We start from the raw sequence: 26,495 nt of genomic DNA on the forward strand, positions 1-26,495 counted from the left end.
AGGAAGGGATCGGGTATAGGACTAGTGATAAACTTTTTAGATGTGATTATTTCTGTTTCGCTGTTTTTGTTTGCTTTCTTGCTTTGGGATTATTTTTGTTTTTATTTTTTTCCAAGACAGGATTTCTCTGTGTAACATCCCTGTCTGTCCTAGAATTCACTTTTTAGACCAGGCTGGCCTTAAACTCAACAGAGATCCACCTGCCTCTGCCTCCTGAGTGCTGGGATTAAAGGGTAAAGGGGTGCACCACCTCTGCCAGACTTTTTCTTTTTCTTTTTCTTTTCTTTTCTTCTTCTTCTTTTTTTTTTTTTTTTTTTTTTTTTTTTGTTTTTTTGTTTTTCGAGACAGGGTTTCTCTGTGGCTTTGGAGGCTGTCCTGGAACTCACTCTGTAGACCAGGCTGGCCTCGAACTCACAGAGATCCACCTGCCTCTGCCTCCCGAGTGCTGGGATTAAAGGTGTGTGCCACCAACGCCCGGCTTTTTCTTCTTTTTTTTAAGGACATGGTTTCATTTAGCCCAGGATGACCTCAAACTCTCTGTGTAGCCAAGGATGGAGCCTCAGTCTCCTCCAGCCTCAGCTTCCTAAGTGTTTGAACTGCAGATACATTTTTTGCTTGTTTGGGATTTTTTTGTTTTGTTTTGCTGTTTGTGGTTTTTTTGGGGGGGCTGTTGTTTGTTTGTTTGTTTGTTTGTTTTTGTGACAGAGCCTCACTATGTAGACCAAACTGGCCTGGAACTCAGAGATCTACCTGAGAAGATCTGACAGGCCAACTGGATCTAGACAATCTCTTACTGAGATTCTCTTCCCAGGTGATTTTAGACTGTGTCAAATTGACGATGAAAACTAACCCTTACTGTTTACTTTAGTTCCTTGTGTGTTTTTGTTCCATTTTGTTTTTGAAACAGGTTCTCACATTATAGCCCAGGTTGACAGACAATTTACTATATAGCCCAGTCTAGACTTGAACTCTAAACAATCCTCCTACTTCAACCTCCTAGAGCTGAATGGAAAAGGGTGCCTCCAAAAGTTGTGTGGGGACAGAGCAATAGCAGGAAGAAGAAAACAACGATTGACTGATTGATTGACTGATTGGTATATTGGCTGAGGAGTGGTGCCCAGGCCCAGTGTGGAAGTCAGAGGGTAACCCTTCTCACCTTCCACTTCGAAGGTTCTAGACTCAGGGTCTGAACTCTGACACAAGCACTCTAGCCCACTGAGTCATCTCCCAGGTCCCACCACCTTCTCCTTTTACACAGTTCAGGACGTCAGTCTGGGAATGGTGCTGCCCACATTTAGAGTAGGTCTTCCCACCCAGTTATCCTAATCAGCATGATTCCTTACTGCCTAGAAACCAGCCTCATCTAGGCAGTCCTTCAGAGCTGTGCCTGGAGGCTTGTCTCCGCAGTGACTCTAGACCCAGTCAAGTACCATCAGTATCAGGCATCACAGCCAGGGGAGAGGAAAACACTTGACCTTATGAGAGGCTCAGGTTTGGGCTGTCTGCAAGATCCTTCCCCTTGGGATTGACCGCATCCCTTACATCTGGTTCTGACTTCAGCTGTAGCTGAGCTGGACAGTTCCCCGCAGTGCTGGAGGACGCAGCCATCTCCACCCTTTTGCTGCTAGGCTCCCATCCACCACTCAGATGTCAGTCAGTTCTTTTCCAGTGGTCTCTCTGAGGAAGATATTCTCTGACTAAAATGGCCCTCTGAATTCTCTAGCTTGATATACTAAACACGTTGTCTTAGTTTCTTTTCTGTTGCTGTAACAGAACACCCAAGACTCGCTAATCTATGAAGAGTAGCGGGCTGGTGACAGCTTTCTTGCACAGCATGTGGAGAGCGGCACTTAATGAGAAAGAACCAGAATGTTCTTTTTTGTTGTGCTGGGGATGGAACCAGGGCAAGCATGGCGCCATTGAGCTACGTCCCAAAATAATCATCCTCTCCTTTTAAAAGTTATTTTCACAGGTGTATGCTGTGTGTGAGGTATGCGCATGTGAGGGCAGGCACCAGTGGAGGCAGGAACCGGGTTTCCTGGAGATGAAGCTACAGGTGGTTTAGAGTCACCTGATATCGGTGCTGAGAAATGAACTTGGGTCTTCTGTGAAAGCAGCAAGTGCTTTTAACCATTGCACCATCTCTCCAGCCTCCTTCTTCTCTGACGCTTCTGCCATCAAGAAGACCTCACCCTCACGAGCTCATCTACATCAAGTCACCCCCCAAAGGCCCCACACCCACGGGGCCATCAGCACAGAACAGAAAGAACAAGTTTTCATCTCATCAGCTCTTGGGGCACAGTCAATCCACCGTCTTTCTGTAAGCAGCTCCCCCCTCCCCATATGGTCTCTAGATTTCTTCCTCTACCATCTGCAACACAGCTCAGGCTTTCCCCAAACTACCTTACTGACACTATTCCAGTGAGTTTGCCCCATTAGCGGGTCCTCTGGCTCCCTCGCCAGGGAATTAGCCCTGCGTCCTGACAGTGCCCCAAATCCCTGGGTTAGTCTTTGTCTGGTTGTATATTTTGGTATCCTTCAATGCAACACTTGGAGCCCTCCCTCTGCTCCTGCTGGTCTTCTAGATAAACCATGCAGCACTCCAGCTCATGGCCTGTTTTTCTGCCTTTCTTCAGCCACGTAAGGCTGAGGTCTGAGGCATTGTCCAGTGGGTGTGCAGAAACCTAGGGCCTCACACACACCAGGTGAGCACTCCACCTCTGGTTGTCCCTCCAGCCCCAAACACTTGTTTTGGTGCAGAATCTGGGCAAGGAGGAGCAGATACTGAGTGGACAGGGGCAAGAGATCTCTGAGGTGGCTGCCAGCACAAAGGGAAGGACATCGGCTGCTGTGGGCTTCAGAGGCTTCTTACGACCCCATGCTGTGGCCCCACAGAGATGAGCTGTATTGACGAAATGTCCTCCCATGTATGGTAATAGAACTACAGCACAATTGAGTTTAAGATATCCCCCAAGAAGCCACTTGGCTTTAGTAGCTGAAAACAGGCTTGAACCCACAAAATGTCACACTCACTATAGCTTTCTTCCATTGTCACACAAGACCCAAGTGCTAGTTCAAACTAGCTTTCTAGCAAGGCATGGGTGCATACCTGTAATCCAACACTTGGGAGGTGGAGGCACCAAGATCAGGAGTTCAAGGTCAGCTTAGTTACAAGCCACGTTTGAGGCCAGCCGTGGAACTTTGCCCCACAAAACCCAATAAATAAATACGTATTTTTTTTAAAGTGGCTTTCTGAGTCATACGTGGTCAACCACAGAATTAACTTGTGGGCCTGTGAAAGCCTTCATCAATGGAAGCGCAGCAGACTGGAGCATGCCTGTAACTTGGCACTTGGGTGGCGGGGACACAAAGATGGTCATCAGTGTGAGGATGGCTTGTGCTACAGAGTGGTTCTCTGTCTCTGCCCTGCCCCCCAACACAACAACAGTGGGAAAGGACGTAGCTGTCTCCACCTCTCTCCCCTTCACTGACACGTGCAAAAGACGTAGGAATGCTAAGAAATAGAAAACTAGGACTAACGGCAGCTCCTGTACCTGTTGCTGGATGGAGAGACATTTGCATATTGGGGGACATGGTCCTTGTCCTTCATTATCTGCCTTCTAAATTGGTAATTTAATATTACAAATGTCACAGAGATTTAAGCATTCATGTTTGATCCCTCATACTCCAGAAAATTCCAAACCAAAACCAATGAGAATTTCTCTGTACTTCGAGCATGTGTGTGAAACAGCCTCTTCCCAGAATTCTTCTGGAGTGACTTTGTTCAATAGAAATTAACCACATAGCAGGATCTTCTTTAGAAAATTAGCTACCCTGGGGCTAAAGAGATGGCTCGTCAAGTACCTGGGTTCAATTCCCAGTACTCACCTTGCAGTTCACAACTATCCCTAACTCCAGTTCCAGGTGAATCTGCTATCTTCACAGAAATATTCATGCAGATAAAACACCAATGCACATGAAATAAAAATAAATAAATTATTAAAAAAGGAAAATTAGCTACCCTGAGTTTTGCATTTATGTCAATCTTAGTGTGCGTACTTACCAAATACCCTGAGGAATGTTAGCAGGTTGTTAGTCCCCATCTTAATTTTTTATTATAACACTTACTTTTATTTTGTATGGGGGACAGGGTACATGCTATGGAGTGTGTGAAAGTAAATAGGTTAGTGGACAACTTGCAGAAGTTAATCCTCTGATACGGGCTCCGGGATTGAACTCAGGCCCATTAGGCTTGGTGGCAAGCATCTTTACCCACCAAGCCATCTCACCAACCCTTTTTTGGTATTGCAGTATTAGACCTTGAGTACAGAGCATCACACATGAAACTGTATCCCAAACCAGGAGCCATCTTTTAATAGCATAACACCTGTTTCATAGAGGACTTCACTGGCTGCCTTAGATTGCATTCTCTGGGGTAAAGAGTCGTGAGCAGGTTCTGCTGGGAACCCTACCTGGGAGATAAACCCACAAGGAGAGCCAGATAGCAGGGCCAGACTGCTCACCATGTGCATGTAATTGGGCCTCAGCCAATCCTGCTGGTACCTTCTAGCAGGAATGGCTTGTCAGAGCTATTCCACAGTCAGGCAAAAAGGGATGGACTCTAGAGAACTTGGGCAGGCTGCCCATTGGGACAGCACGGTTGGTTTGCTAGGGGGAAGCTCACGTCCCAAGGAGGAAGTCCGTGAGCCCTCACCAGCTGAAGCTCTGTGTCTTAGTTACTTTTCTGCTGCTCTGATAAAATAACCTGGAAAAGGCCCAGGCTGATGCCGAGGGCCATAATTGGGTCTGTGGTCCCATGGCAGCCAGGGTCTGGGTTGATGCCTGTGGTCCTATAGCTGGGTCTGGGTTAGGTCTATGACCTGTGTCACCTCAGGGGACCATAGGAACCATGTGTGATGAAATTAGAGGGCCATGCTGAGCCAGCCCCACCCTTTGCTGGCCCTGGGAAAAGCAGGCCCTACCCTCACAGGAGAGCTGGCCCTTGCACTCTGGAGCGATGGTCCCATCCCTTACCACCAGTGAGGGAGAACAGACCCTGGTGGTATGGGCATGGGGAGCTGGTTCCATCCCCTCACCTGAATCAGGCAGCCCCAGTGGCTGGGACTGACCAGCTCAGCTACCACTCATGCCCACAGCCAGGCCTTGGGTTCACCCACCCTAATATCTACCCCGTCTCTGCTGGAGCTTGTGAAGGGACTGGTCCTGTAGATGATACCCGCATGATCTCCATGACTTGGGGAGGCTGCTGGATATCCAGAGGAGTTTCATTGAGGATACACTGATGATAGTGTATCAGAAACCAGGGGCCTTGAACCAGACTAATGACTAGTTACAATGAATATTTGCTAGTCAAGCTGATTGGACAAAAGGGCATATACTATGTAACACACCGCTCCCAGTGCCACCAGGACAAATGAAGAGGCTGGAGAGGCTGGAAAGATGGAGAAACAGAGGTTATTTTGTTTTGTTTTGTTGTTTGTGTTTGCTTGCTTGCCTGGTTTTTTTTTTTTTTTAATTTTCTTGGGGGAATGCTTCAGGAATGAGAGAAAGATATTGGGACTGGGAGGTGGCAGAATTAGGGTACATGATGTGAAATTCCCAAAGAATCAATAAAGAAATTATATTTTAAAAATACCCGGGGCTGGGCAGTGGTGGTGCACACCTTTAATCCCAGCACTGGGGAGGCAGAGGCAGTCGGATCTCTGTGAGTTCAAGGCCAGCCTGGCTTCAGAGTGTCCAAATAGATTCCAAAGCTACATAGAGAAACCCTGTCTCGGTAACAAAACAAAAACAAACAAACAAAAAACAAAACAAAACAAAAACCTGTAAAAGGCAACTTAAAGAAGGAACAGTCCAGGGCGAGGGAGGAGGGGAGGGAGAGGGAGCTGGGATTGACATGTGAAGCAAGCTTGTTTCTAACTTAAATTAAAAAAGGAAGAAAAATAAATAAATGCTGTCTTTTGTAAGAGTTTAAAAAAAAAGCCGGGTGTTGGTGGTGCACGCCTTTAATCCCAGCACTCGGGAGGCAGAGGCAGGTGGATCTCTGTGAGTTCCAGGACAGCCTCCAAAACAATACAGAGAAACCCTGTCTCGAAAAACCAAAAAAAAAAAAAAAAAAAAAAAAAAAAAAAAAAGAGTTAAAAAAAAAAAAAGAAACAGTCCTTCGGCAGGAAGTCACAGCTCAAAGCAGCAGTCACATGGTATCCTCAGTCAGGCAGAAGAGAACAGTGCTCGCCTGCCAGTGCTCACCTCAGCTTGTGCTGCCCTTCACAAGACCGGGGCCCCTTCCAGGAAATGGTCCCATCCGCAGTCAAGGAGTGTCTTTCCACACCATTGTACAATCAGGGTAATGCTTCCCAGATACTCTCAGCACCTAACCTTAAAACACAGTCCCTTACAAGTGTGTCTGCAGTCGCACCTCGTAGGCAGTCTGGCAATTCACACTAACCATCACACCTAGCCTCCTGTAGGAGGCCAGACAAGGGCAGAGGAAGGGATCCGGAAGCTCATTCAGTACACCCCAAACCTACTGCAGCTTACAGAGTGTGTGTTCTGCCCAACGAGGAGCATAGCACTTCTGCCAGGGACACTCACTGGATTAGACTTGCCTCCCACTGCCTGCAAAGCATAAGCCAAGGCTACTATGCTGTGCACTTAACTCTGGGGAATCCCAATGAGCCCAGTGGACAATCTATCAACGAACTCCTGATCTCCCGGCCTCTGCCTCCAGAGTGCTGGGACTACAGGTATGCACCAGTATACCCAGTTTTGATCTATAAAATTTAAGTAGGGAAATTCAGAACATACTTACCTATTGTCTTAGGCTTTCTATTGCTGTGAAGAGACCCCATGACCATGAGAACTCTTATAAAGGAAAATACTTAATTGGGGCTGGCTTACAGTTTCAGAGGTTCAGTCCATTATCATCATGGGGGGACATGGCAGTGTGCAGGCAGACATGGTGCTGGAGAAGGAGCTGAGAGTTCTACATCTAGATCCACAGGCAACAGAAAGTGAACTATGTCACTGGGTGTAGCTTGGTCATAGGAGACCTCAAAGCCTGCAACCACAGGGACACACTTCCTCTAACCAGGCTACACCTACTCCAACAAAGCCACCTCTCTTAATAGTGCCGCTCCCTTTGGGGGATATTTTCTTTCAATCCACCACACCTATTAATTTTTTAAAAAACACAATAACCCATTACACATTTACATAAATGTTATGTCTTTGTAAAAAATATCTTCCAACTGAATAGTGGAGGAGGATTTAAATGCTCTTTTCAGATATTTATAGTTATTTTTCCTGTGGTGCTATATCAAAATTCAGTAAAGACTAATTTCTGAACTGTTTGTCCAGAGTGGGATATGAAATCTTATTGTATACCTTTACATGCTGTTACATTAAAATCTGTCATCAGGACTGTGAGACAGCTCAGTGGGGAACAGTGCTAGCTGCAAAGCCTAATGGTCTGAGTCTGACGCCCGAGCCAGAAGGTGAAAGGAGAAAACAGATTCCCAAAGATGTCAAGGTGACCTTGACGTCTGTGCCGCAGCACACAAACAAATGATAAAAAAAAAAAAACAACCTATTGTGTACTTCGTCTTGTGAACTTGGTCAAATTCCATTCAGGATGGGTAGTGATATATTATTTGTGATTTACTAAAGCTTGCCTGAAGATTCATAAAGCAAAGTCAGCCACAAGCCACAGAAGCCAGGCAAACACCCTTAATCCCAGCAGCCAGAAGCTAAGAGGTGATGGTACACATGTTTAACCCTAGGACACAGGATTAAGAGGTAGATGGATCTCTGTGAGTCCAAGGCCACCCAGATCTACACAAGACTGAATCAGTCTAAAAGAGAATTGTAGCTCCCACCTTTAATCCCAGCACTAGAAGGGCATACAAAACAGGAGCAAGTATTCAGTAGAGGCATTCGTTCTCCAGCCACTCTGAGGAGAGCCTGCAGTTTGAGACTTGAAGAGTTCATGCATGGATCAGTCCCTTTCAGCCTGAGCCAGAGGGGAGAGCTAGTGGCTGGCTGCTTTGCTTCTCTGATCTTCAGTTTGAACCTCAATACCTGTCTCTGGGTCTCTTATTAATTTGAGTTATAAGGATGTTGTCATGTCACGCCCTGGTCATAGGGGTTATTTAGTTGTTCAGACTTTCCAGATGGTGACACATTTATAATGCAGTATCATGTGTCTAGAAGGATGGTTAAATGGTTAAAAGCGTGTCCTGCTCTTCCAGAGGACCTGAGTTTCATTCCCAGCACCTACCCACTTCAGGCATCTCACAACCACCTGTAACTCCAGCTCCAGGAGATCCGATGCCTCTACTCTCCTGCACACATTTAAAATAAACAAATAAATCTTTAAAGAAAGAATTGCATTCATTAACCTTATAAACTGGCAGATTTCCAATGGTGGATTTGAGTGTTCCAGAATTTTGTTACAGATGAGAAGTATCAGCTGATATTTTTCTTAAAGGCTTGCTCACTTATTTGAAAGAAAATATCTGCTATATATGCAAGCATGAAGAATGGTAGTTTATCTGTCCATAAGTCTTTCAAGGAAAAATTATTACTCATTAAAAATACTTCCAGTTCATGCTGGGTGATGGTGGTGCACACTTTTAATTCCAGCTTTTGGAAGGCAGAGGCAGGCAGATCTCTGTTAGTTTGAGACCAGCCTGGTCTACAGAGCAAGTTCCAAGACAGCCAAGGCTACACAGAGAAACCTTTTCTAGAAAAAAAAAAAAAGACTAAAAATAAAAACCTTCTGCTGGGCGTTGGTGGCGCACGACTTTAATCCCAGCACTTGGGAGACAGAGGAAGGTGGATCTCTGTGAGTTCAAGGCCAGTCTGGTTTATAGAGTGAGTTCCAGGATAGCCTCCAAAACAATACAGAGAAACCCTGTCTCGAAAAACCAAAAAAGTGAAAAAAATTAAAAATAAAAACCTTCCAGTTCTAGTGAACATATACATAATTTTGATGGTATAAATAAATTCCTCAGCATAAGCATCTCCCTTCATTATCAGAAAGACCGCACACATGGCCCACATGTGCACCACTAACATATGTAGACGGAGTTTCCGCTCCACCTGCTCCCACAGCCATTTAACCCCAAATAAGCACGCAGAAACCTATGTTAATTATAAGCTGTTTGGCCAATGGCTCAGAACAGGAAGAGAGAGTGGGTCACAGGGGAGACACCATGTAGTTACTGAAGGAGTAACATCCCAGCGCATTATGGGTAAGCCACAGCCTCATGGCAATACATAGTTTAATAGAAATGGGTTAATAATTAAGAGAGAGCTTGTCAATAAGAAGCCTGAGCTATCAGCCAGTTCATGATTAATATAAGCCTCTGTGTGTTTATTTGGGACCAAGAGGCTGCAGGACCAGGCAGGACAGAAAATCCATCCACAAACATGAGCATTAACATTGCAAAAGAGCAAATATTACCTTAATATTGCTGCAGAAAGACTTTGACCCAAGCAAATCCACTGAGAGGGGCTGGACCTACTAAGGGTCAATGGCCATTTGTGTGTGCGATGTGTATACAGGAACACAACTCTGTGTGTGTATGTGTGTGTTTGTGTGTATTTATGTATAGGTCAGAAGACAAACTGTGCAGCCATTTTTCAGGCACTTTCCACTTCATTTTATGACCTGGAACTCTCCAAATAGGTTAGGCTGGTCAGTACTTCTCATAGATCTGTCCATCTTCAGCCTCCAGTGCTGGGATGACAAACGTGCACACTATGCCAGCTTATTTATTTATTAATATTATGCATGCACATGTGCCCCTGTGTGTAATGTGAACCTGGGTGTCATAAGCCATGGTGTGTATGTAGGGTAGAGGAACAGCTTTCTGGAGTTGCTTTTCTCTTTGAGGGCTGGGGCTGTAACCAGTGTACTTTGCCTAGTCTGCACAAGGCCCAGGATTTCATCCCTTACACTGAAAATGTAACAAAACAAAACTTCCAGATCAGATCTTTGGATTTTCTTAGTCTCCATATGTGTGTTTGAGCACACTTATGAACAACTAATGTACCCCCTTTGAAATTTTTCTGATTTGTTGTTTGTTTTGAGACAGTGTTATAGGCTGAAGTTTCTGTCCCAGCCAGACCTGCAGCCATTTAGTTCCAAATAAACACACTGAGGCTTCTATTAAGTATAAACTATTTGGTCAATGGCTCAGGCTTCTTCTTGGCTGGCTGTCTCTTAATTAATGACACATTTCTATTAATCTGTGTATCTCCACATGGTCTTGGCTTACAGGTGATGCCCAAACCTCTTTCTTCCTTGGCAGCTACATGGTGTCTCGCTGGCAACTCACTCTCTGTCTTCCTCTCCCAGAATTCTCCTAGTCTGGTAGCCCTGCCTATACTTTCTGCCTGGCTACATCCCACCTGTCCATTGGCCAAAACAGCTTTATTCATCAACCAATGAGAGAAACATATTCATAGCACACAGAAGGACATCCCCCATCACAGTGTCTCACTAGGTAGTCCTGGATGCCTTGAGCTCACAAGCATCCACCTACATTGAGACTGAGTGCTGGGATTAAAGGTTATACCATCACCTTTGGCTCAATGACCCTGTTTTTCAAGTGCCATGGGGCTTTTTTCCTTAAGGATTTTTCTTATTTTATGTGTATGAGTGTTTGCTTGCTTATATATATATATACATACATACATACATACATACATACATACATATATGCATCCTATGTGTACCCAGTACCTGTGGAGGCCAGAAGGGGGTATCATATCCCCTGAAAATGGAGTTGCACCCAGTTGTGAGCTACTACATGAATCCTGGGAACCAAAGGGGGCTCTCTGCAAGGGTAGCCAATGCTCTTAATGGCTGAACTATTTCTGCAGTAGAGCCGCTGGAGAGACTCTTGCAAGCCTCTTTCTGGGTGTCAGGAAACAGGCACCCTAACTGCACACCTCAGCCTTGTCTGATAACAGGACAAATTCTCATCTATCTCTTTAAGTGAGGACACTGAGCTCACCAAGCTAGGAGACGATCATGTACTTGAAATCTGGAGGGGAAAACAGTAAGGCCAGACTGTTAGCTACATGCCTCACTCGGGACACTTGTGCACTACACTCTCTGGAAACCAAGATGCAGCTCGGGGTCTCAAGATCACCTCCAGAGGGGGCGTGGGTATTGGAGGAAGGCTTTAGGAAAGTTTACTAGTTAACTGGATCCCGGCCACCGACAAAATGAAGAGCGACTGGACCTTGGACAGCCACCAAGCTGCGTGCTGGGGTAGGCGGTAGCACCGTGGACAGCGCCAAGCACGTCCGCTCAGGGAGCCAGGGGCGGGGAGAGGCTTCATCAGCTGATACCTTACGTAGCGCCAGATTCCCACTTTGCTAAGGCAGGTCCGGGTGGGCGCACCAGCGTGCGTTTTCGGCGTAGCAGCCCCAGGCATGGTAGAGATTGGCTAGGTCAGGGCAGAAGACCATCTCTAGAAAGCAGGTACCTGCGTGGCTTGCCCAGCATCCGGCTGTTCCCCAGGGAACCACTGCCTGGAGAACGGGGTTGGGGGCGGGCAGGGAGCAGCCCTGGACCAGCGACTGTTCTGACGCACCAGCCCGGTTCCATGTATCCACCTAGCATGGAGCCGATCCCAAGGATGCTCTGCTGCGGGCGACCAGACAGCAGTCTCCGCCGAGGTGAGGAAAAGCAGGCATGTGATAGCGGGCCCTGGCTTCTAGACTCTGCCCCTTGAGTCCGCTTTCCAAATCTCTAAGGGTACCCAGACTGTGCGGCTTGCGGTCTAGCGCCCTCCTCTCTGCCTCCGTCTCCTCCAGACTCTCACTGATTGGAGATTGGGGCCAGGTTCCTACTCTTGGCAGAATCCTCTCCACTAGCTAGTGGTCGCAAACATTTCTAGATTGACTCCGGTGGGCTCGGTGGCTACTGAATCTGAACGCAGGTGTCCTGGGCTGGCGATGGATCTGACTGTAAACTTGACCTCCTTTTCCCTCTCCACTCCCTCCTCTTTGGAACCCAACCGCAGCCTGGGCACGGAAGACCTGCGCCCTAGTCGGCCCTTTCTCTCAATTTTTCGAGTGCTGGTCCTGACCTTGCTGGGCTTTCTAGCTGTGGCCACGTTCGCTTGGAACCTGCTGGTGCTGGCCACCATCCTCAGGGTACGCACCTTCCACCGCGTGCCACACAACCTGGTGGCATCTATGGCCATCTCGGATGTACTGGTGGCTGCGCTGGTCATGCCGCTGAGTCTGGTGCACGAGCTGTCCGGACGCCGCTGGCAGCTGGGCCGGCGCCTGTGCCAGCTGTGGATCGCGTGTGACGTGCTCTGCTGCACAGCCAGCATCTGGAATGTGACAGCCATAGCTCTGGATCGTTACTGGTCTATCACACGCCACCTGGAGTACACACTCCGTGCCCGCAAGCGCGTCTCCAACGTGATGATCGCGCTCACCTGGGCACTCTCTGCTGTCATCTCTCTGGCCCCGCTGCTCTTCGGCTGGGGAGAGACGTACTCTGAACTCAGCGAGGAGTGCCAGGTCAGTCGCGAGCCTTCCTACACCGTGTTCTCTACGGTGGGCGCCTTCTACCTGCCGTTGTGCGTGGTGCTCTTCGTGTACTGGAAGATTTACAAGGCTGCGAAGTTCCGCGTGGGTTCTAGGAAGACCAACAGCGTCTCCCCGGTTCCCGAAGCTGTGGAGGTGGGTGCTACAAGGATCGCTAAAAATACTTCACTTGCATCTGCAAAAGCTTTCTTCTCAGCACACTTCCCCCGAAGTGTATGGAAGGTGAAACTCTCCAGTTTAGGGAGATGTAGGCACGGGAGGGCACAAGCGCCAAAGATTCCCTTTTGGAATCACAGAGCCCCTCCCGTGTTGAGTGCTGGTGAATCATTTTCTGTGTGGAGAATGTGGGGTTTGTGAACCATGTCCTATCGGGTCCACGTTGGCACTAAAGCTCTGTGTATGGACAGCATCCCTTATAGAACATCTGGTGAAGCTGGTGTCTGGAGGACACTGGCTCAGTGCCCCAGAAAAGGACCCTGTACTGGTGGTGGGGGAGTCCGAGGAGGGAAGATTAGAATGATTGCCACACAGCAGGTTCATCGGTTGTGTTGTGTTCTAGGCTATTTTGCAAACTATAATTTCTAGGTTGTTGTCATTCTTCAGGGTCCTGTCTAACACCTCCTCCCAAGATTAAAGACAACTGTTTACTGTCATCTTGGTGCCTGTGTTTGTTATCTGTTTTCCTTGCCTTCTGGTTTGTACCATTGCTTCCTGGGCCCATTTACTGCAGCCCCATCAGGCCATGGACACCACTGAAGACCACCTGGCCTATCTGCCTTCCTTTTGAGTAATATGCAGGAAAAAAATTCAAGTTTCAGGACAGACAGCTCCCCAGCTCCCTACAGCTGGCATTTGGAGCAGACAATCTCTACGAGGAAGTCCCAATTCCATCCTCTGCCCCCCCCCTTAATTCCTGGAAATCTGACGTGGTGATTCAGTGTTTTCAAGCTCCATGAGTGCCCAGTGCTGAGGCCTCACCTGTGTATAGAAGTTAGGTCAGGCAAGGATGAGGTCCCCATCCGTTTTCTGTTGCCCGACTCTGGGACCACAGAATACTTTAACTGAGTGAGCCGAGAGTGTTGTACTGGCTTGACATAAAGGTTAGCCTACGAATGGTGGTTACTTGTGAAGGCCTCATCAATGAGGCTGCATTTCTAATCATTCAAGCTTAGGGTACAATGTGTGGAGGGAGGAAGGGGAAGGGAGGAGTGTTAATTTTGTCTTGTTCTTTTAGAACAAAGAAGGAAAGGGGTGACAGAAGTCACCAGTTCCTCCATCTGGAACAGTGTCCTCCATCAAGGATGATGTCTGGACTGCCTGGTGATTTCATTTGAACTATTATTGTTGTTGTTATTATTACTACTATTGTTAGTTTCTTGAGACAGGGTTTCTCTGTGTAACTCTGGCTGTCCTGGAACTCACTTCATAGATCAGGCTGGCCTTGAACTCACAGAGATCCTCCTGCCTCTGCCTCCCAGCTGCTGGGATTAAAGGCTTGCTACACCACCACCCTGCTTTGCCTGGTGATTTCTAATAGCACACGATGGCTTCCACAACAAAGAATTTCAAGGACCAGAATTCACAGAACTGAATTTTGGAAACTACCATATCAGACAGCCCGGAGCTAGGTTCTAAGTAGCCTTAGGCAACTGAAGCTTGAGCTCCACCTCTGGTTTCCCTGGTGACAGAACGCTTTGCTTTTCCTTGGAATTTAAATTACCATATAAAAAGGTGAAGGTTGTTCTATCTCTAGCCTGGCATTTCAAGGAACCAAAAAGGAGCTGGAAGGGATAAATGACCCCCTAATGAGACAATGTGCTTTTCCCTTCCCTAGGCCTCTTCTCTGGTGCAGCCCCCCTTTTTTAAATCTATCTTTCTTTCAGAAGCGGGCCAAAGGCCAAGCGTGCTTTCCCTGGTGCTGCCGGCTCTGTTACTTTGTCTCAGATCCCTCTGCCTTTGCCCTGGGGCTGCTTGCTGACTGCTATCACAAACCGGAGGCTTTCTCTCTTCCTCTTCTCCATTTCCCATCCACCAGCAGCTGCCAAGATTCACAGCATCTCCACCCTGTTGCTTTTTTTTTCAACTCTCATAAAATTGTCCCCAACTTCCTTTCTAGTCTGTTTCTAAATTCTTTTACAAATGAGTGATGAGACTGTGAACCTAAAAAGTGAGTCTTAGTTTCCCCAGGAACACAATTACGAACAAGAGTGACACTGGGAAATTAGGGTCCCCTTTGGGGGGGGCTTCTTGGTCTCATTAATAAAATAATTTAGGAATAGACTCCAATGGAAACACAAAGACAATTTTAGCATTTAAAAGAAAACCCCGAAGGCAGGAAAGCCTTAAACCCTCAGCTGCAGTCCGGAAGCGGAGGAGAGGAAGCGAAAAGTCGCTGGGTCTCAGCCTGTGTAGAGGTCAGATGTAAGGCGGGGAGGAGGCTTTGGGAGAGTAAGGAAGTCCACAGTGTTGGGGGAGGGGAGCCCAAAGTGTTAAGGAAAGAGAAAGAAAGGAGAAAAGTTAAGTTCCCGTAGGGAAGCAGGCAGGCACAACCATGTGCTGGGAGCCTCGTAAGCTGGCGCACGGCAGGGACTGGGGGAGGAAAGCTCACGTCTCAAAGGTTTAATTATTCCACTTACCTCTGCATCGAGGCTTAAGGAAGCCTTCGTTCCTAAGGGTGGTTTCTTGGCCAAGTGAATGACCCTGCCCAACTGAATGTTAGGTCTCCTCCATTCAGGCCAGAGACTGTAGTCTCTTCATCAGTTTATTTATTTATTTATTTCTACTCTAACAATAGGGAGATGCTAGGTAGATTCATTAGAGATTGGAGATTGGTGGTAGGTTCATTACAAGTAGTGACTTAAGACTACCAGCCAAGAGAGCAAAGCTAACAGGGCCTTGATTACTGAACTGCGGGCTGGCGAGGCATGGCTCAGTCAGTGGGCTTTGTTTTTGTTTTTGTTTTACTTAAAAACATTTCTTGAAGGACCAGAGAGATGGCTCAGTTGTTAAGAGCACCAGCAGCTCCTCTACGTGGCTCACAACCATCTGTAACCTGAATTCCAGGGGATCAGACGCCCTCTCTGGCCTCTGAGGGCTCTGCATGCACACGGAGCACAGACATAAATGGAGGCAAAACACTCAGATATTAAATAGCTAAAAACAAACATGCGCCCATGGAGGCCAGAAGAGGGCGCTGGATCCCCTCCTGCTCTCTCCGTAGCTCTCTGGACTGATCTCTTCTCCTTAGTGCTGGAATTAGAGGTGCATCTCACCCATACTGGTGCTCAAGACTGCACTTAAGGCTTGAGCATGCTGTAAACACACTACCAATTGAACTAAATGTCTAGCTTCAGTACATTTTTAAAAATAAATGTGTGAGTGCAGGTGTTTGTTTTTATGTGCATCTGTGCATGACATGTGTGCCTGTGTCTGGAGGCTAGGAAAGGGTACTGGATCTCCTAGAACTGGAGTTAGAAATGGTTGTGAGCTGCCTTGTGGACACTGGGAATTGAACCCATGTCCTCTGGAAAAGGAACCAGTGCTTTTAACTGCTGAACTACCTTTCCAGCCCTCTTGGTACACTGTTATCAGTATAAAAGGAAAGGTTTCTGGGGGCTCTGATCCAGTTGCACGGGTGCATTGGGCTGCAGTTCCTCTCACTTGTGAGGTGTCTATGGGGACTTTAGGCCCCTTGCTGTCTTTTCGGTAATGCTGCAGTCTATAGTGTAAGTATTTTCAGCTACAATCTCATCACGAGTGGCCACCCAGTTTATTTGGAAACATACAACACTCATTGAACTCTATGTGTGTCACGGAGATGAAAGAGGTTCTCTTCCCACCACGGGAACCCAGTCTCAAACCTTCGAAAAGTGTGCCACATAGCCGCAGATTGGCCTTTCTTTTTTTTTTTTTAATCATCTGGCACAAACACACCATTTTGTCTATTTGTTATTTGTTTGTGGTGGGGTCTTCCTATAGAACACAGGCTAGTCAGGAATTCCTTATGTAGCCTAGGTTGGCCTTAAACTTGAGAATCTTCCTTCCTCAGCCTCCAAAATAGATTGCAGCGCGTACTATACCCAGCAGCCAACTATTTTATTAAAGACAAAATTTCCTAGGTTTACTTTTTTAAATTTACTGCAGACCAACTTCCCTCTGCCTTTCAGATATCTTGTTTTTTCATCATTTTACATTGTGTGTGTGTGTGTGTGTGTGTGTGTGGGTGGGTGTGTGTGCGCGAGCGGAAATCAGCACATGAGGAAATCAGAGGACAACTGGTCCAAAGTTGGTTTTCTGTTTCCAACCAATGTGCTCCAGGGTTCAGACTTAGGTCATCAAGGTTAGTGGAAAATGTCTTTACCTATTGAGCTAGCCTGCCATTCTCAGATAACTTTTATTTCATATACGTTTTTGTTTTTTGGTTTTTCGAGACAGGGTTTCTCTGTGGCTTTGGAGGCTGTCCTGGAACTCGCTTGGTAGTCCAGGCTGGTCTTGAACTCACAGAGATCCGCCTGTCTCTGCCTCCCGAGTGCTGGGATAAAACACCAATGCACATGAAATAAAAATAAATAAATTATTAAAAAAGGAAAATTAGCTACCCTGAGTTTTGCGTTTATGTCAATCTTAGTGTGCGTACTTACCAAATACCCTGAGGAATGTTAGCAGGTTGTTAGTCCCCATCTTAATTTTTTATTATAACACTTACTTTTATTTTGTATGGGGGACAGGGTACATGCTATGGAGTGTGTGAAAGTAAATAGGTTAGTGGACAACTTGCAGAAGTTAATCCTCTGATACGGACTCCGGGATTGAACTCAGGCCCATTAGGCTTGGTGGCAAGCATCTTTACCCACCAAGCCATCTCACCAACCCCGGCTTATTTCATATAAGTTTTAGAATATTTTATTTTATGTGTTATACGTGTTTTGCATGTGTGTTTGCATGTATACCATGTGTGTGCCTGGTGCATGCAAAGGCCAGAAGAGAGTGTTGGATCCCCAGTTGTGGTCTGTCATACTGGTGTTGGAATCAAACCCAGGTCTTTTGGTTAAGTAGTTGAGCAGTGCATACTTTTTATTCCTTCCTTCCTCTTTCTTTTTTTTTTTTTTTTTTTTTTTTTGAGACAGCATCTCTATATGTAGCCCTGGCTGTCCTGGAACTCATGATGTAGATCAGATTCTGAGATCTGCCTGCCTCTGTCTCCTGAGGGCTGGGAGGCATGGGGGCCATTTCACTCAGCTGAATACTCAGCTGGTACTCCTAACTGCTGAGCTGTCTCTCCAGCCTGCCCCCAAATAATGTCTAAATTGTATATCAAATGAGTTTATCTTCATGGTGTGAGGGTTAAAGGTAGATTTAACGAAGTACCAACAAACAGGGCATCCACAATATAGGCAGATATCCTCTAAAGTTAGAAGGATGGGGACTTGGTAGGTGATTATGTCTCCTTTGGAATGATTTTAGTGAGAAGATTTTGGATAGTGATTTTACTTATCAGTTAATATGAGATATTGATTCTTTTTAATGCTAAATTTTTAAATTATTCAATTAATTTTTTCTCTAGCCCAATCAGTTACCCCTGCCACCCTCCTCTCCTCTCAGTCCCTCTCCCATCCACTCCTTCTCCCTTCACTTCAGAAAAGGGTGGGTCTCCCATGTATATTAGCCATGCCGTATCAAGTTGCAGCAAGACTAGACACCTCCTCTCCTATTAAGGTTGAATGAGTCAACCCAGCAAGAGGAAAGGGTCTTAAGAGCAAGCAACAGAGTTAGAGACATTTCTTTTGCCAGGAGTCCCACAAGAAAATCATGCTACACAATTGCAACATATGTTGCAGAGGGCCCAGGTCCCATGTAAGTTGTCTGGTTGGCAGTTCACTCTCCATGGGTCCATGAGCTCAGGTCAGTTGACTCTGGGTGTTTTCTGGTGGTGTCCTTGGCTCATCTGGCTCCCATAATCCTTTCTCCCTGCTTTCCACAGTATTTCCTGATGTATGCCTAATGTTTGGCTGTGGGTGTCTTCATCTGTTTCCATCAGTTGCTGAGTGAAGCCTCTTTGATTACAATATTGTGCTAGGCAACAATCCCTGACTATAGAAGAGTATCAGTAATAATCATCTCAATGACTTTTTTTTGCCAGTCATATTTGGTTTTATCCTAGTTTCTGGGTCCTGGCTGTGTTAGGGTGGGCTCCCTCTGATAGTATAAGTCTCAAGCTGGACCAGTCATTGATTGGCACTTTCATAATTTCTGTACTACCGTTGTTCCAACATATCTTGTAGGCAAGGCAAATTGTAGGTCAGAGATTAGTTGGCTGGGTTAGGGTCCCAATCCCTCCACTGGAAGTCTGCCTAGTTACAGGAGATGGCCAGTTCAGGCTTTGTATCTCCCATTGCGAGGAGTCTTAGCTAGGGTCACTCTCACAGATTCCTGGGAAGTTCCCACTGCACTAGGTTTCTAATTTGAGACATTGATTTTTTTTAAGGAGCCTTCTGCCAATAGATTATTAACAATATAGATGAGTGGTACATGACAGTGATAGAATAGATAATAGATAGATGACAATTGATAATTGATACATAATAGATATAAAGAGATGAATGACAGATAGACAGATGATAGATAATCAGTTAGTGCCTGGGCCTTATCTGGGCTCCCACATTGAGGTCTTGTCAAGGGTATCTAAGAGAACAACATCTCATATAGATCTCCGACCCTTACTTTTTAAGGCTATTTGGAAAGGTCTAGCCTCATATTGGGTATTTTCTAAATTGCTAGGTTCATAATTTCATTTATTTCTTATTATTGAGTCCTTTTTTAAAATTAATTTATTTTTATTACATAGTGTTGAGTTTGCATACACACCTTCATGCCAGAAGGGGGGCACCAGACCTCATTATAGATGGCTGTGAGCCACCACCTGTTTGCTGGGAATTGAACTCAGGACCTCTGGAAGAGCAGCCAGTGCTCTTAACCTCTGAGCCATCTCTCCAGCCCTTTTGAGTCCCTTTATTGAAGAAAAGACTGAGTCAGACATGGTGGTACATGCCTTTAATTCTAGCACTCCAAAGGCAGAGGCAGGAAGATCTCTGAGTTTGAGGTCAGCCTGGTCTGCATAGTAAGTTCTAGGACAACCAGGGCTACACAGAGAACCCTGTCTCAAAACACAAAAAACAAAAACAAACAAAGATGTAAAAGAAGGCCTTGCTTTAACTGAGACCCCATCCCATCAGCTGCGGGCTTCTGCTCCACATAAGGCTGCATGGATGGTAAATCTATTTTTTGTCTTTGTTTGCTTTGTACCTTTCTTCAGTCATCCCATGCAAGGGAAGCTTCTGTAATTGATTTATGTAATCCATAACCTATTGTTAAATTCCCACAATTGGATTAGGTAACTCTTTTCCACTCTGTCCTGCTTTTAAATATTTCCAAATCTGAAGAGTTTTCAGTTCGGGCTGTGACAGGTCCTAGCAATATGGTTTGTTTGATATTCTAATGAAATTCTAAATTCCACAACACATTTCTGCCCTTTTCTCTGAAGTTTAGGAAAAATTTCCCTTATGCCCTTGACTCTGGCATAGGCTTTGAATTTACAGTTTATAGATCTGACTTTATATCTAGTGAGTTTACAGAATGCTTCAATTTTTTTCCTGAACAACAACAAAAATCTTAAAGAAAGGGCAGTTCATTTAGGAAATCTGATATAGCTCCCAGAACATGCTAGAGAGAGATCCCAAGGGGGCAATGTTGTAAGTCCTCTGGATATCAATTAAACAAGCTGACTGGGGCTAGACAGAAATGGCTCAGTGGTTAAGAGTGTTTGCTGCTCTTGCAGAGGACCTGAGTTCAATTCTAGCACTCATGTCTAGCAGCTCATAACTCCAGCTCCAGGTGACTGAATGCCCTCTTCTAGACTATGAGAGAACCTGCATGCACTTACAGACACACACACACACACACACACACACACACACACACACACACTCACACACACACGTAAAACAAATCTTCAAAACAAAAAACAAGCAGCTGTAGATGCTGCAGGTTAATTTTCCAGCAAGGTGCTGCACTCCGGTACATGACTAACCTTATCCCAAAATCTAAGCCAAGACCCAACAGCATACCTCTAGCTGACGCTCTAGTTACTTGAAGCAAACACCTCAATATGATGAGCCACAAAGACATCCTTTGTTTGCAAATTCCAGAATAGCAAAATATCATTAGTAGTAGGCGCCCAGGGGGCCAGCTGGAACCTAAGAAATCAGGAGTGCCTGAACAAAAGCATGAGCCAGCAGATACCTGGAGTTGGGTCCAGTGAAGACCTTTTGGTGGAGAGATGTCATGGTGGGTCCTAGACATGGTCTCAGTGTTACCTTTTAGAACTGCCAAGGGTAGCACAGCTGTGACCCGCAGGCTGAGATTAAAAGAACTGGTGATTTTTATGACCTAGGGAGTAAGGAAATCCTGTCATGCCAAACTGTTGCTAGGACAAAAGAACTCATGATTATCTCTGTGAATTCAGAGTGATCAGGCTCAGGATGGGAGGTCATTCTGTCAGGATGGGCAGCATTATCTGTAGATTGTGGGTGCTCACAATGATTGGCTCTCAGAGTCAGGTTTCTAGGGTGACTCTGATTTGATTGGCTGGCTCCCAAGTGAGGGCTAATGATTACTGGCTTGTCTAGGGTGACCCTGACTTGATTGGCTGACTCCTGAGTGAGGGCTGTTGATGACTGGCTTGTTTACAAGCATGTGCTCTGGGAACTGCATTGTCCTTGATCAGAGGAAGAAGTTTAGACAACCATCATGCTTCCTTGTTACCATAGCTACATAGTGAGCAATCTGTCCCTGAGTCATCACCATGCAGAGCCTTCTTCTAATCTGTAAATCTGTTTCTTGAGTGTTCTGGAAGGTCCAGGTGACCTGTCTTAAGAATCAACTGAACCCACACTTCAGAGCTGAGAGTTTCTGTCCCCAACTTCAGCAACACTAAGCCATGGAAGGAACATGTTAGATTTGTAGTAAAACCATAAACAATTATTTAGCACAGCAATATTTTGAAACAAAAACAAAACCCCAAGAGCTTTAACAAGTGGTGCTTGTCCCCAAATAACTCAGTTATTGAAAGACAAAAGGCTGGTAAAACTGGGGACTTCCTGTGAATCTGAAATTGTGAAACACCTGTTCTAAGTGTGTTTCAGAGATGACGGAAGATCTAGCTTGGTCTGACTGCTGGCTCTGTGCTAACCTTATCCTCTCTTCCTGAGATCTGCTAATGAGTGCTTAAACTCTTATGTTAATCTATACAGGTTACTCTACAGACTCAGTTAAGTGATTGCTTCATTGTAGTCATTGATTAGCACAGAGAAGAGAGATGAGGTCTGGAAGGCAGGGTGGGCACACAAACCTGAAAGCAAGAGAAAGTGGAACCCTTCAAACAGCCGGGATCTCCTATCAATGGACCCACAGCCCCACTGAGTTCTTGTGGGGGTGGGACAGGCTGGTGTTGAACACAGCACCAGAACACGGATCCGTGTTTCACACGGAAGTGTGTCCTGGTTAGTTGACATAACCTGGAGACACCTAAGAAACTGCCCCATTCAGGTTTGTCTGTAAGGAACTGTCCTGACGAGGGAGAGTCCAGCCCACTGTGGGCAGCAGCATGCCTAGGCAGCTAAGCATGAGGCTGTGTGAAAAGCTAGCGGAGCACGAGCCTGTGAGGCAGCAATCAGCGCCTGCTTACGTCCCTGCCTTGATTTCCTCATCGATGAAGAGTGAGTGACCTGAAAGTGTAAACTGAAATGAGCCCTTTCTTCCCCAGGTTGATTTTGGTCATGGTGTTTATCACAGCAACAGAAGGAGAACAGAACGGGGGGGGGGGGGGCGCACGGGTGATGCTTTTCTGAGAAATATGGAGCTCTATACTAAACTCTGAAGAATTCCTGATGCAAAAACAGGTCCCAGTGTTCCCATGTCTCCAGCACCCCTATGTCTTTAGAACTTCCATGTTGCTGTTACCTTCATGTTGCTAGCATTCCTGTTATCACCAACAATGCCCAGCTTGACCCATAAAAAATGCCAGGAATGAGGAAGACTTCCAGAGGGAGTCTTGGGGGAGTTCGTAGTCTCTGGTGATAGAACTTAGGTTGTCAGGCTTGTTGGAAAGCACCTTAACCCACTGAACTGCCTCATCTGGGGCAGGAGTCAGGGTTTCTATTGCTGTGAAGAGGCACCATGACCACAGCAACTCTCATAAAGAAAAACGTTGAATTGGGTGGCTTACGGTTTCAGAGGTTCAGTCTATTATCATCATGGTAGGATATGGCAGCATACAGACACGCATGGTGCTGGAGAGGGGCTGAGAGTCAAGAAGGAGCTACATCTTGATCGCACAGGCAACAGGAAGTGGTCTGAGTGTCACACTGAGTGAAGCTTGAGCAAAGGAAACATCAAACCACACCCCACACCCCTGATGGTGAGCAGTAGCAGTAAACCAATCCAGCCCCCAAATGACAAAGGAAAATCACTGACCTCCAAAGGGTATGTGAGGCTACCTGGTATGAGAGGTATATGGTAAATGAATTTTCAGTCTTCACTATTTTGTTTATAATGAGCTCATTGTGATCTATATTAATAACTTATTTTTGCTGGGATAAAATACCATTCAGAAGCAACTCCAGGGAGAAAGGCTTTGCACTGGCTCCTAGTTTGGGGGTGCAATCTATCACAGCAGGGAGGTCATGGTGGCAGGAGCCTAAGGTAGTTGCTCACACTGTCTGTGCAGCTGGGAAGCAGAATGAGGGATGGGGTACTCCACTCACTCTCTCTTTTTATTCAGTCTGGGACCCCAGCCTATCGGACGGTGCCACCCACATTTAGGGTATGTCTTCCTGTCACAGAAAAGCCTAGAAGTTAGCCTCCCAGACGATTTGGATTCCATCCAGTTTACAATCAGTAATTCACCATCACAGACTCAACTTGTCTTCTGTGCCTTTGACACCCAATCTGCAGGCCTCATGTTTTTCTATTCCAGTTATGTTGCTGTGATAAAACAATCTGCCCAAGCCGGGCGTTGGTGGCGCACACCTTTAATCCCAGCACTCGGGAGGCAGAGGCAGGCGGATCTCTGTGAGTTCGAGACCAGCCTGGTCTACAGAGCGAGTTCCAGGACAGCCTCCAAAGCCACAGAGAAACCCTGTCTCGAAAAACCAAAAAAAACAAAAACAAAAACAAAAACAAAAACAAAAAAAAACCAATCTGCCCAAAAGCAACTTGGGAGAGGGGAGTGTTTATTTTAGCCTATAATGCCAGACCACCACCCGTCATTGAGGGAAGTCAAGGCAGGAACTTGACTTCTTATCCCACATAGCATTACCTCTAACTGAGGAACTCACTTCATAGCCACAGAAGGACAGCAGGAAACACGGGGATGCTTCTGGCTGGCTTGTACGATGGCTGAGACCAGTGGTTCTCAACCTCCTAATGCTGTGATCCTTTAATACAGCTTCTCATGTTGTAGTGACCCCAACTGATCCCCAACCATAAAATTACTTTCATTGTTACTTCATATCTAGGATTTTACTACTGTTATGAATTGTAATGTAAATATTTTTGGAGATAAGAGGTTTGCCAAAAGGGTCACAACCCACAGGATGAGAACTGCTGACTTAAACTCAACTAGTTTTCTCATGCAACTCAGAATGACTTGCCTAGGGATGACACTGTCTATAGTGGACTGGGCAAACACACACACACCTTGGCCCTGTCATTGCACGACTGTACCCTCTAGATTATGGAATTCCCCACCCAAGCTCCAACATGTCCTTTGGAGTGGCTTGTGGGGTTCAGGCCCGTCCATACCTGGGTTCAGCCTGGCCACTACCTGGTAGGTGTGAAGAGGTTGTTCCTTACAAAGTGTCTGTTTGTACCTTGCAGGTGAAGGATGCTACACAACAGCCCCAGATGGTGTTCACTGTCCGCCATGCCACCGTTACCTTCCAGACAGAAGGGGATACATGGCGGGAGCAGAAGGAGCAGAGGGCGGCCCTCATGGTGGGCATCCTTATTGGGGTGTTTGTGCTCTGCTGGTTTCCTTTCTTTGTCACGGAGCTCATCAGTCCCCTGTGCTCCTGGGACATCCCTGCCATCTGGAAGAGCATCTTCCTGTGGTTGGGATATTCCAACTCCTTCTTCAACCCACTCATCTACACAGCCTTCAACAGGAGCTACAGCAGTGCTTTCAAGGTCTTCTTCTCTAAGCAGCAGTGAGGGGCCACATGGGAGTGCCTTCTTCCCATGATCCTCTGCAGCCAGCCAGCAGTCCTGAGGATGAGATCCATCTGCCAAGGGCACCAGGGTCACATCAGAGCTCAGCTCACCTCATGTCTGTGCTCGTGGGTTGGGAGTTGTCTTCCCCTGAAGGGTCTGGTGGCTTATGTCCCCAATCTGGGTACTCTCCCTCACTCTGTACCAGCAGCCACGGACCTGTCCCACAAAGTACCCATTCCTCCTCTAAATCCACTCCGGCATGGTCATGAGAAAAGCTGACCAAAGAAGACAGAAAGGGGGAGAAAGCGAGCGAAACAGCTCATGCACTAGAGAGAGGCAGAAAGGATGACAAGGCCTCAAGTTGCCGGTGATCACACACACCGTGAATTCAGCACTTAGGAGACTAAGGCAGGAGGATCTCAAGCTTGCTACACAATAGGTTCAAAGCCAGCTTGGGCTATGTAGTGATAACAGCAAAATGCCCTTGCGAGGCTGTTTGCACAGCAGCAGGCCATACGGTCAAACCTCCCAGGATAGCTAGTCCGTAATTCAGAATTCCTAGAACTTACCAAGTTCTTCCTAACATCTGACCACAAAATTCTATCCCCAAACATATCAAAGCACAGTCCCACTTGTGAGGATAGCCATTGCTGTCTTTGCTGTTTTGTTCACGGTAAACACACACACTCACTGCAGAAAAGGACAGTTTCTAGTTAAAACCAGCTCAGCCCATCAGCTTGGAACTGGAAAAATGAAAGATTTCCTTCCATTTTGAAACAGCTGTTCACAAAAAATAGAGAAATCTACTAACTTCACAGAGTTTGTCAAAATTATTTATTTGCTATGGGTTTTTCTTTGTGTAATTCCTTCTGTTTCTGACCTCAGTGTTTCGTCCCTATGGATAATAAGATTTCCAGGTTAATGATGGCTATGAACTGTTGACTTCTCAATAGAGTTATCCATCAGACACATGCAGTCATAGGGGTGCTGGCCACTTTGTAGCTGGGAATCTGTTGCTTTATGAACCTGACCATTAGGCTGTAAGATTGGCAGACAAGGGTCAAATACGGCCTCTATCAAATTGGCAGTGTAACTGGTGTGTCTAGACAGTCTGGTAAAGACATAGTGTTTGCATGGTCACAGAAAACCTTGGGTGCACCCATACCTTCAAAGGTAGGCTGAGGGAGCTTTGAGAGCATTATCAAAAAAGCTAAAGTGATAAAGAAGAGATTGCCACCTTTCCAGAATCCTTGAGTGCTGACTTCTCCCACAAACTGAGTATGGAGCCATCAGAACCCACAGAGTTGTGGATCCCTCTGAGCACTTGGTTCTCAGCAAAATCGTGAGTGAGCAAAAGCACCCATGCTTCAGATCCCAGCAGTGAGAAACAGTTTGCTGCCTTTACAGCCATGGAGCAATTGTTTGTTGAAGAATTCTCATCCAGGAAGTGGACCCTCCAAGCCAGCCAGATGGTGATGTCCTTGTAGAGGGTTGGTCTTTCTTCAGCTGATGGGAAGTGTAACAAGTTTCATCCACAATGGTTTGGAGGTTTTTGTTTGTTTGGTTTTGGTTTTTCAAGACAGGATTTCTCTGTGTAACAGTTCTGGCTGTCCTGGAACTCACTTTGT

General features: G+C 46.2%; 1 protein-coding gene across 1 annotated transcript; it reads left to right on the top strand.

The window, feature by feature from the left end:
* The first annotated feature begins 11,352 nt into the window (after positions 1 to 11,352).
* On the top strand, positions 11,353 to 25,682 carry Htr5a (5-hydroxytryptamine receptor 5A). The gene is made up of 2 exons (XM_005084203.4): positions 11,353 to 12,735; positions 24,535 to 25,682. Exons 1-2 carry the CDS (start codon positions 11,995 to 11,997, stop codon positions 24,865 to 24,867), a joined length of 1,074 nt encoding a protein of 357 aa, XP_005084260.1. The 5' UTR covers positions 11,353 to 11,994; the 3' UTR covers positions 24,868 to 25,682.
* Positions 25,683 to 26,495: the final 813 nt, after the last annotated feature.

The sequence above is a fragment of the Mesocricetus auratus genome, unplaced genomic scaffold, assembly GCF_017639785.1.
Source record: "Mesocricetus auratus isolate SY011 unplaced genomic scaffold, BCM_Maur_2.0 Super-Scaffold_100676, whole genome shotgun sequence".
NCBI lineage: Eukaryota > Metazoa > Chordata > Mammalia > Rodentia > Cricetidae > Mesocricetus > Mesocricetus auratus.